General features: G+C 38.4%; 3 gene segments (V, D, J or C); all 3 read right to left on the minus strand.

Moving 5' to 3' along the window:
• Nucleotides 1-2,349: 2,349 nt before the first annotated feature.
• Nucleotides 2,350-2,874, minus strand: LOC117493013. The segment is given in 2 exon segments: nucleotides 2,350-2,719; nucleotides 2,802-2,874. Coding segments are annotated over 2 exon segments (348 nt in total).
• A 6,515-nt stretch (nucleotides 2,875-9,389) lies between these two features.
• On the minus strand, nucleotides 9,390-10,460 carry LOC117492094. The segment is given in 2 exon segments: nucleotides 9,390-9,694; nucleotides 10,442-10,460. Coding segments are annotated over 2 exon segments (324 nt in total).
• A 259-nt stretch (nucleotides 10,461-10,719) lies between these two features.
• LOC117492988 lies at nucleotides 10,720-11,186 on the minus strand. The segment is given in 2 exon segments: nucleotides 10,720-11,048; nucleotides 11,137-11,186. Coding segments are annotated over 2 exon segments (363 nt in total).
• Between the last annotated feature and the right edge of the window lie 143 nt (nucleotides 11,187-11,329).

The following is an 11,329-nucleotide window of genomic DNA, read 5'->3' on the forward strand; positions in this document are numbered from 1 at the left end:
AGGCATCACTGCTGGTCGTAAAAACCTGCCTGAGGAGGTCAGGGTGGCAAAATCTGTCTGCTGTTTTAGGTCAATGTTGTATTATTTGTATTATTTGTTTCATTTATTCTTAAATCTATGTATTGTATGGTAATAATGAAAAAAACGTAATGTATTGAACACATTCCGAAACAAAGCTGATAAGACAGAACTAGACTCAGACATAATATAAATTATTGTTGAAACATTTTGCGCTGTTGCTGCAAAATGGAAACTTTGTTGATTGTCTGTTCCAACTGGCCACTGGAATCAGATAATTAATATAAGTTGAAGTTTAATTACAGTTTTAAATATAGTTTAACATTCTTTATTAAACTGCTTCAAATGATTTCTCGTATCAACCAATTGGTCTCCATAGACATTAATACAATTCTAATAGTTGTTAAACTACTGACAAGTTTTCTGAAACCGAGCTTATGAACAAAATAGTAAAGGTCGCTGGTTAAGCCAGGATCAATATATTTGTTGAAGTTTTTATTGTGTGCATAATAAATGTGTTAAATGCAATTTTTTAGAAAGTATAAGGTTGCAATCTCTTTACAATAAGTAATTACAGTTAAAAAAAATAGCTGTTGTTTTCCAAGGGCCTCTCCTTCACAGGCCTACACTTTAAATCATGAGACTTTCAAATCATAACAGACAGAGATCGGTATCACTTTGTGTTGCAAGCCAAATCCATGTAAAGGTTCTACTTGAGCCCAATTTAAATACCATAAAGAAAGTATTGAACCCAGCTCAAGCTAAATGTCAAATGTATTTAATTAAGGTGCAAGTCTTTTGATTTATTTAAAATGTTCTAATCTCAGCTTCTTTCGAGTTCAGTCTAAGCAACAAATTGTTTCTCATAACATTCTCACTGCTGTCCCAAATGTTTTAACCTTGGGCAGACAAGCTGTTCACACACCCACACACTTTGGATAAGTAGTCACCTTATCCATATTGTAAATTGTTGCCTTCTTTAAAGTTATTAGTAATTTAAGATCATCTTCAGTCTTCAGTCATGGTGAAGCAGCTTTGAAAGGAGCTGCCATAAGTAGGAGAGTTTGAACCTGTGTTCATCCTCCCAACCCACTCCAGAGCTTGTCCTGGCCTCTGTCTGATCCAGTGAATATAATAATCTGTCATTGTAAAACCAGATGTGATACATGACATCTTCACTGTCCCTCCAGGTCTTTGCACCTGAGAGGAGGACTGCTCCAGTTTGATCTCACTCCAGACTCCTGTAAGTAAATCATTTTTGCTCATTATCCAACATTTCACCAAAGAAATAAAAAAAAGAAGTAAATCAGAAGTGATGTTTCTCACCATGAATAGTAACTAAAAATAATAAACTCCAGATAATTGTCCTTTCCATTATTTGAGAGACACTGTCAGTGCTTTCTGATCTGAGTGTTTCAGAAACATATAACACTTCTCTGGTGTTCTGCAACAAGTCGCTGATGGTGTGTTTTAAAGAGAGGAAGAGTTTGCCTCGACCTCCCTCTACAGATTCAAAAAGGAACATGTGACATCAACATTTCCATAAGCAGAGTATCTCTACGACTGTTATTTTATATTCCAGTAGATGAAAACAGAAACACAGAAAATGTGTTCTATATTTAACAGGCATCACAATGCACACAACACATTTAGTATAAATTCAATTGGTCATATGTGTTTTTCATTTGTGCAAAATGAATTCTCTCTCAGTCTCTTCTATACTGATCTTGGCTGCAGTGGAAGTGAAATAATATTACACAGACATTTAAAGAACTTATCAGAGAGTGAGGTGTGTATCATTGTTCACATTTATACTCTGTGTGGTTGAGTCACATGGTTGCTGAGTATTTGTGCAGGTCTGCTGGTGGTTTGTGTCACTGTGGGCTGACGTACAAGGTTGAGCAAACACGATTTAGATTATAAAACAAACTTTTCGATAGTTTTATGAAAATATGAAGTTGGATCAAAACTATTCATTCTTCTCCTAATCCAGTTATGACACTGATAAAGTTGTCTTTTACATATGTTATTGAATAATTATTTAATAGTAAATGTCTTTTAGAGGATCCCATTCTACTATAGAAAATAATATACTATATTATCAGACACTTTTAAAACGAACTTATGGTCTTACTATCCCTTTTAGATGTTATACCTAGAATGATATACAGTATCAGTGATTGTAATGTCAGATTGTTTAAATAGGTGAAAACCCTTTCTGTTGAATTAAGTTAAGAATATTTCTATGACATCTTAGTACTCTTTCCCTCTTGACTGTAACAGTGAGCTGGTGTTGAGAGCATTTCTGGTCTGAGGGCTCCTCCTCTGGTGGCTTCATGTTACAAGTGTTCAGGCTCTGAGGGGTTTTTGTTCAGCTCTACTGATGGTGTGTGTCACAGTGTGTCTCTGGCACAGTAATACACAGCAGAGTCTCCAGGCTGCACGCTCTGTCCGTTCAGAGTCACTGTGTTGCTGGAAGAGTCTAAGTCGATACTGAACTTGCTCTTCAGTGAATCTTTTTGGTATGTGGAGTATCCAACACGTGCGCCGATAATCCACTCCATTCCTTTCCCTGCAGGCTGTCTGATCCAATGAGTATGATGTCTGCCCACAGAATAAGAGACCTGACAGGTGATGGTCAGACGTTGACCTGGCTGCACAGTCACAGAGGCTGGCTGTGTCAACTGTTCACACTTCACATCTGTAAAAATAAAAATGATATGACAGATTATCCTGTTAAACAGCAGTAGAATAAGTGTTGACTCGTGCAGAGAGAGACTCACTTCCAGCAGCCAGCAGCAGCAGCAGAGCTACAGAGAACATGGTGATGATGATGACTCTGAGAAGACGTGAGCTCCTGATCCCCTTCAATCTCCACTGACAGTCTCATGTGAAGGCCTTATAACTGAATCACAATGGAGATGACTGAGTTTGCATAGAACCAAACACATTGCATATGAATATGAGTCGGACTGGAGATAGAAAATGGAACCTGTTATTGTTACTATCACAAGAACACAATCACCTCAGTGTTTCAAGAGTCAAGAATCAACTTTGTATACCCTATTTTTGCAAAAACAGATAATTAAAATCTGGAGCTCTTTTAATGTCCTTTTTGATTATTGTTACACCAGGTCTTGTCAAAACCTTTATTCCATATTCAATATCCATACTAAACAAAACAGCACACCTGAAATGTATATTTAAATACTTTATTAAGGGCAGTGAATTAATTTTTTCTGTATGTTTCTCAAATCAGTGTTATAAGTGTCATCGACAGAGTTACATTGCTATTATTGTCCTTAAAATATATGTAAAACAAAACCACTTATGTGATCTTTTTATTTGAGTGGTTTACTAATGACAGTTAATTCTGTTTTTGCTATAGATGGTTTTATTTTTGTCCTTTTCTCATGAGAAGAACTTGAAGAGTTGTTCATGTCTACATCATTAGTTATGTTATATCATTAGATAATTTAATAGTGGAAAAGGGACGCCTTTTAAAAAATATGAGCATTGCAATAAATGTAGTTAAGGATCTATTTAATGTTCAAGTGGTGGTATTGAATAGAGGTGTGCTATACAAACAGCATTAAACATCATTTAAACTAGCAGCAAATAGCTATTTAAGGCAATTGTAGACAAAAATGAACTGCTGATTAAAATACTTTAATTATTCTTTTTCAACGAAAGATAGTTGGTTATTTTTATTTAATTTGACTATAACTCATATGAGTAACATCAAAGCTTTACTTCTAATCATTGTTTTAGTTGTAACAATTTGAAACTAATTCAGAAATTGGTTGAACGATATGTTTTGTATTCTTTTTATGTTGTAACTGCAATGAAGGAAAGCATGATGGTCTAAATGTTTACTTGTGTTTGCTGCAGCTGGATGAAGACCTGGGTTTTGTTTATTCTCTTACTTTAAAGGTTTCAGTATTCAAATAGTGGCAATTTGAGGACAGATATAGAGAAACTTGGAGCCTTCAGAGGACATAAACTACTAAGGAACTGAAACCTATTTGACAATGTGCAAAAACACATTTCTGCAGTGCATGAAAAATGCAAACTAAATAAGTTAAAAGATGTAGGATCTCAGATTAGACCATTTTCTAAATGTTAGCACATAAATGCTTTTTATGATTCAGCTGCTGTCTTCTCTAAAGAGACATTTTGATAAGGCTCTGTTCTGCAATAAACATGATAACTCTATTTAGTGATATGATTCCTACATTCAGATATCTGTTAAAGGGCCCATGTCATGGCCATTTCCACTGATCATAATTACATTGTTGAGGTATACTAAAATAGATTTATACTGTGCAATTTTCCAAACTCACATTGGTTTCGCATACAGCATCTCTGTCAAGCATGTGTATTCAGCAGTATTCACTTTCTCCACTAAACGACTCGTTGGAGCTCTTGCCCCCCCCTCCCTGTGAGCCTAGTGTGCTCCGATTGGTCAGCTCGGCCACTCTGTTCTGATTAGTCAACCACCAGAGAGGCTCCGCCCGCTTTTTTCGGGGAACATCAGTCTTATAATGGCGTCGGTACAGCCGTATATTTTATACGCTAACTAACCGAACTGTACCTACAACTGTTGTTATAGAAGAGTGTGACGGCCCCAGGGCCTTTGTGCAGGTGTGTTGCAGGTCTTACGGTGGGGTGGAGCTGAAGAGGCTAATCAGCGCGATCACGGACACCACCGTAGCCGAGGTGCTATTAATCCCAGCGGCCCAGCGGCTCGGCGATTCTCTCCCCTCGACCACCTATCTCTGCATTTACCACAATAAATGTGCCGTGGTTTTGTAAACTCGTGTATGTCTCCTTGTCTTTCCGTTGTGGCCTACGAGCCGGTCATAACAAAGAGTAAGTTATTTTTACCTGTAATAAACTACTACTGTTTGATGAGAAATCAAATCATGGTTTGCTATATATGAATGATATGTTATAGGAGCAAATAATTCAGGGAAGAAAGGATAGGCCTACTAAGTATTTCCATTAAACTTTATTTTTAGAAATGTACAAAATGAACATAAATATACATATATACACACGGTATATCATCCATTCCTCCCCACATCTTGCCTGGGCGCAGCCGGTGCCTTTTAGCACGAGGCCTCAGTAGTAGTAGTCCCGTCCCCATCATGTATTGTCCGCCAGGATCTGGCTGGACGAAATCAAATGCAAATCACAAAATATTAGAGAAACTTAGTTGTTTTAGATTCGTTAGTAGTAGTTGTGGTAGGAGTGTGGATCTATCTAATGAACAGCTTGCCAGCTAATATGCTAACCTAGCTTTATTGTTTACTTTGGTAGCTAACACGATATGAAAGCTAGCTCGGAGGAACGGCAACTATAATGTAGTGTAATAAAACTACTATGAACAAAAGCTAGTGGTTCATATTAGGCTAGCAATAACGTGTTTATAATTGCAATCTTATACGGGTATTCTGCTACGTTCGGTCATACATTGTAACTTGCATGAATACATTGTTTTGCGCTAGCATACAGCTAGCCTCGTTAGCTATACATGCAGTACATGTACTGTCACAATGTACGGTAAATCACCCGGAGTATACTGTATGAGTATTCCGTGTGTGTGACTGCAGACATTCTCCTGCCATGACAAACATGTAAGGCCATCTGCTGACATTGTAGTTGACATATTTAAACGCTAGCAACGTAGCATAACAAAAATGTTTTTCCGATCAAACTAAGGTCTAGCTCTGTCGGTTAGATCGGTAGCATACACGCTACGCCAGCTATAATGTAATTACGTTTCGCGACTGACCGCACGGCAAATCACCCGGAGTATACTGTCAATAGGTATTTTGTGTGTGAATGCAGACATTCTCCTGCTATGAGATACATGTATGCAAGGCCATCTGCTGATATTAGAGTTGATATATGGAAACGCTAGCAACTTAGTTAGCACAGTTAGCACTGTGTCAATAGCTTAGCAGTCCAACACAGTTTACACATTTAAACAGTCTTGTTTGATAAATACACAAATAACAATGCAAACTTACAGGTTGTGTACCCGAATCTTCCCCTGCCCCAAACGGTCCAAACAAACTAGGAATAGCATCGTTCTTCAGTTTCAAATGCTGTGCATATCCGGCTTCAAACTGGGCAATGTTTTGGAAGCTTTCGTCTGTGAAATGCCGGTTCTTCGAACCTCTGAAGGAACAGTGTTAAAAAGAAATTTCAACCACTGACTTCGTCGTGGTTCTTCCGTCGGTAGGACAAACAGCTCAGATTTCTCCTCACATTTCAGGAAACAGGTCCTTGGCATTGGCATGACTGGATCGATTGTGAACTGAACCAGAGCTTCCAACAGTAAATGTTAGGCTGGCAGAGGGTGCGGCCAGCGCCGCTGGATGTGGCCATAGCTCTTCGGGATTGGTCCATTTCGTTCCGGGTACCGCATGACATCATGCCGTACCCGGAACTAAATGGAAGACTCAAATGGGCAGTGACGTATCTCCAACGAGGCGTTTTGGGGAGTTTTACTCGCTACAGGGTGTACTTTGAGGGTTTTGACTCTGCACACCGTTTACATGCATAAAAACCTTCATAACACACAAGGGGACGGGTAATAACCGGAAAAGCATGACATGGGAGCTTTAAGAAATATTTTGTACATTGTTTGGTGTAACTAAAGTTGTGTCATGATATTTGAAAGACTCCAAATCTCACATTAACAGTGTGAGAAAACTGTGGTAATAATGAGGGGTTTTTGTACAGCTGCTCAACCAGCTTCAGTCACTGTGTCTCTCGAGCACAGTAATAAACAGCAGAGTCTACAGCCGTCAGACTGTTCATCTGCAGATACACCTGCTGTCTGCTGTTGTCTCTGGAGATGGTGAACCGGCCTTTCACTGACTCAGAGTAGAACTGGTTGCTACCATCAGTGTAGATATAAGCGATCCACTCCAGTCCTTTCCCAGGAGCCTGTCTGACCCAGGCCATGTAGGAGCTACTGAATGTGAATCCAGAGGCTGTACAGGTCAATCTGTGAGATTCTCCAGGACTTTTAGTCACTGAATCAGATTCTGTCAGAGTCTGACCATCAACACCTGTAAAGAGGATAAAAACACATCTGGTGAAATAAGCTGGTGACACAATTAAAATCTGTGTTAGATAAAGATCAGTAAAGATGTTGACCTGCCCAGCAGACAGTGAGCAGCAGCAGTCCTGTCCTATAGTCCATCATGTTAAACTGTGTGTCCTCTGTCCTCTGTCCTCCTCCCTGCAGTCACATAAGTAGAGGGGGAGATATCTGAGTTTTGCATTGACTCCTCCTATAACTAAGTGTGTGTGTTTTTTTCAGAATAATTTTGCAAGGCCATTTATAAAGGGACAAACAATTGACTTCATGTAAAGTATAATGATTTTGATTGCCAGAGGGACAGCTAGGCCTACATCCAATATGACAATAAACTCAATTAATTAACTAACCATTAATCTCAGGTGTATTTGATTTAATCTGGGTTAGAGATTAGATGATCAGAGCTGCTTCTTTAAGGGAAACTTTATGAATATATATTTTTTATTGAATCAACTTCTCCAATGTGTTTACGGTGGATTAAAGTTTGGCAGTTAGCTGACTGGAATCAGTTGTTTGTCTCCAGTGTTAAATATAGAATTTGCTTCATTTGGTTGTGGTTATGTTACAGTAATGTTTCAAATTCAAACAGATAAAGCTTTCCTGATGATAATGTTTATGATATAATGATGATTGGTGTTCAATCGGCAAATCAAACAGATGTTTTTTACTGTTTAATGTTATCAAAGTGTGCTTTCATTAATGTACTTCTAGAGATACATGGGCACAGATTAACCATACTGAATCAGACAAACAGCTGCGTTGTTTGAAATGGGACATTATTATATTATATTTGATACATTTTGTTGGAGGCACAAAAGAAACAATAATACATATTTCTGTTTGAATTCACTATATGTCTTTAGGTTGCAACTGAATTAAACTTTGCGTCAAATGAGATGAAATAGGATGTCAATATTCAGTTACTCATTTCAATATAAAGTGAATGCTCTAAAGGGTGGTGATAAATAGAGGAAGTAGTTTGTGTACGACTCTCCTGTTACTGTCTCTCACTGTGTCTCTTCTGGCACAGTAATACACTGCTGTGTCCTCGGCCTTCAGACTGTTCATCTGCAGATACACTTTACTGCTGGAGTCATCTCTGGAGATAGTGAATCTACCCTGGACCGACTGGGAGTAATAGATAGGAGTACTAGCTGTGTGTATGAAAGCGATCCACTCCAGTCCTTTCCCAGGAGCCTGTCTGATCCAGTTCCATACTGAGCCTCCAAAGTTGAGTCCAGATGTTGTGCAGGAGAGTCTGTGAGATTCTCCGGGTTTCCTGACTGCTGGTTCAGACTCAGTTATGGTCTGACCTTCAGCGACAGACCAAACAAACAGAGCAACCACCAAGAGTGTTAGCTTTCCCTGAGCCATGTTCACACAGTCTCTTGTGTTTTCAAAAGCTTGAGTCGCTCTTTAAATATGAAGTAAACTTGATCCCTGTGAGAATTCATTTGACGATTAGCTCCTCCTACTTTGCATTCTGCTTTAAATGTCAAATTCAAGGCTATACAAACAGCATTAAACATAATTTAAACTATCAGCAAATAGTTATTTAAGGCAATTGTTGACTATTTGACTATAACTCATATGAGTAACATCAAAGCTTTACTTCTAATCATTGTTTTAGTTGTAACAATTCGAAACTAATTCAGAAATTGGTTGAACGATATGTTTTGTATTCTTTTTATGTTGTAGCTGCAATGAAGGAAAGCAAGATGGTGTAAATGTTTACTTGTGTTTGCTGCAGCTGGATGAAGACCTGGGTTTTGTTTCTTTTTTTACTTTAAAGGTTTCAGTATTCAAATAGTGGCAATTTGAGGACAGATACAGAGAAACTTGGAGCCTTCAGAGGACATAAACTACTAAGGAACTGAAACCTATTTGACAATGTGCAAAAACACATTTCTGCAGTGCATGAAAAATGCAAACTAAATAAGTTATAAGACGTAGGATCTCAGATTAGACCATTTTCTAAATGTTAGCACATAAATGCTTTTCATGGTTCAGCTGCTGTCTTCTCTAAAGAGACATTTTGATAAGAGTCTGTTCTCCAATAAACATGATAACTCTATTTAGTGATATGATTTCTACATTCAGCTATCTGTTAAGAAATATGTTTTACATTGTTACATTGTTTGGTGTAACTTAAGTTGTGTCATGATATTGGAAAGACTCCAAATCTCACATTAACAGTGTGAGAAAAGTGTGGTAATAATGAGGGTTTTTTGTACAGCTGCTCAACCAGCTTCAGTCACTGTGTGTCTCGAGCACAGTAATAAACAGCAGAGTCTACAGCCGTCAGACTGCTCATCTGCAGATACACCTGCTGTATGTTGTTGCTGGAGCCGGTGAACCGGCCTTTCACTGACTCAGAGTAGAAGATGCTGCCACCAACGATCGAAGCGATCCACTCCAGTCCTTTTCCTTCAGCCTGTCTGACCCAGGCGATGTAGTGGCTATTTAATGTGAATCCAGAGGCTGTACAGGTCAATCTGTGAGATTCTCCAGGCCTTTTAGTCACTGGTTCAGATTCTGTCAGAGTCTGACCATCAACACCTGTCAAGAGGATAAAAACACATCTGGTGAAATAAGCTGGTGACACAATTAAAAGCTGTGTTAGATAAAGATCAGTAAAGATGTTGACCTGCCCAGCAGACAGTGAGCAGCAGCAGTCCTGTCCTATAGTCCATCATGTTAAACTGTGTGTCCTCTGTCCTCTGTCCTCCTCTCTGCAGTCACATAAGTAGAGGGGGAGATATCTGAGTTTTGCATTGACTCCTCCTATAACTAAGGGTGTGTTTTTTTCAGAATAATTTTGCAAGGCCATTTATAAAGGGACAAACAATTGACTTCATGTAAAGTATAATGATTTTGATTGCCAGAGGGACAGCTAGGCCTACATCCAATATGACAATAAACTCAATTAATTAACTAACCATTAATCTCAGGTGTATTTGATTTAATCTGGGTTAGAGATTAGATGATCAGAGCTGCTTCTTTAAGGGAAACATTATTAATATATATTTTTTATTGAATCAACTTCTCCAATTTGTTTACGGTGGATTAAAGTTTGCCAGTTAGCTGACTGGAATCAGTTGTTTGTCTCCAGTGTTAAATATAGAATTTGCTTCATTTGGTTGTGGTTATGTTACAGTAATGTTTCAAATTCAAACAGATAAAACTTTCCTGATGATAATGTTTATGATATAATGATGATTTGTGTTCAATCGGCAAATCAAACAGATGTTTTTTAATGTTTAATGTTATCAAAGTGTGCTTTCATTAATGTACTTCTAGAGATACATGGGCACAGTTTAACCATACTGAATCAGATAAACAGCTGCGTTGTTTGAAATGGAACATTTTATATTATATTTGATATATTTAGTTGGAGGCACAAAAGACACAAAAATACTTATATTCTGTTTGAATTCACTATATGTCTTTAGGTTGCAACTGAATTAAACATTGCGTCAAATGAGATGAAATAGGATGTCAATATTCAGTTACTCAGTATTTCAATATAAAGTGAATGCTCTCATGGGTGGTGGTAAATAGAGGAAGTAGTTTTTGTACGACTCTCCTGTTACTGTCTCTCACTGTGTGTCTCTGGCACAGTAATACACTGCTGTGTCCTCGGCCTTCAGACTGTTCATCTGCAGATACATTTTACTGCTGGAGTCATCTCTGGAGATAGTGAATCTACCCTGGACCGACTGGGAGTAACGGATCGGAGAACTGCTTGTGCCGATAATAGCGATCCACTCCAATCCTTTTCCAGGAGCCTGTCTGATCCAGTGCATGTAGTAGTCACTGAATGTGAATCCAGAGGCTGTACAGGTCAATCTGTGAGATTCTCCAGGCCTTTTAGTCACTGGTTCAGATTCTGTCAGAGTCTGACCATCAACACCTGTCAAGAGGATAAAAACACATCTGGTGAAATAAGCTGTTGACACAATTAGAAGCTGTGTTAGATAAAGATCAGTAAAGATGTTGACCTGCCCAGCAGACAGTGAGCAGCAGCAGTCCTGTCCTATAGTCCATCATGTTAAACTGTGTGTCCTCTGTCCTCTGTCCTCCTCTCTGCAGCCACATAAGTAGAGGGGGAGATATCTGAGTTTTGCATTGACTCCTCCTTTCTGATTGAACATTGTCCTCTGTTCACACTAATATTTACCTGAAAAATATATC

Source organism: Trematomus bernacchii, unplaced genomic scaffold (genome assembly GCF_902827165.1).
Source record: "Trematomus bernacchii unplaced genomic scaffold, fTreBer1.1, whole genome shotgun sequence".
In the NCBI taxonomy this organism is placed as follows: Eukaryota; Metazoa; Chordata; class Actinopteri; order Perciformes; family Nototheniidae; genus Trematomus; species Trematomus bernacchii.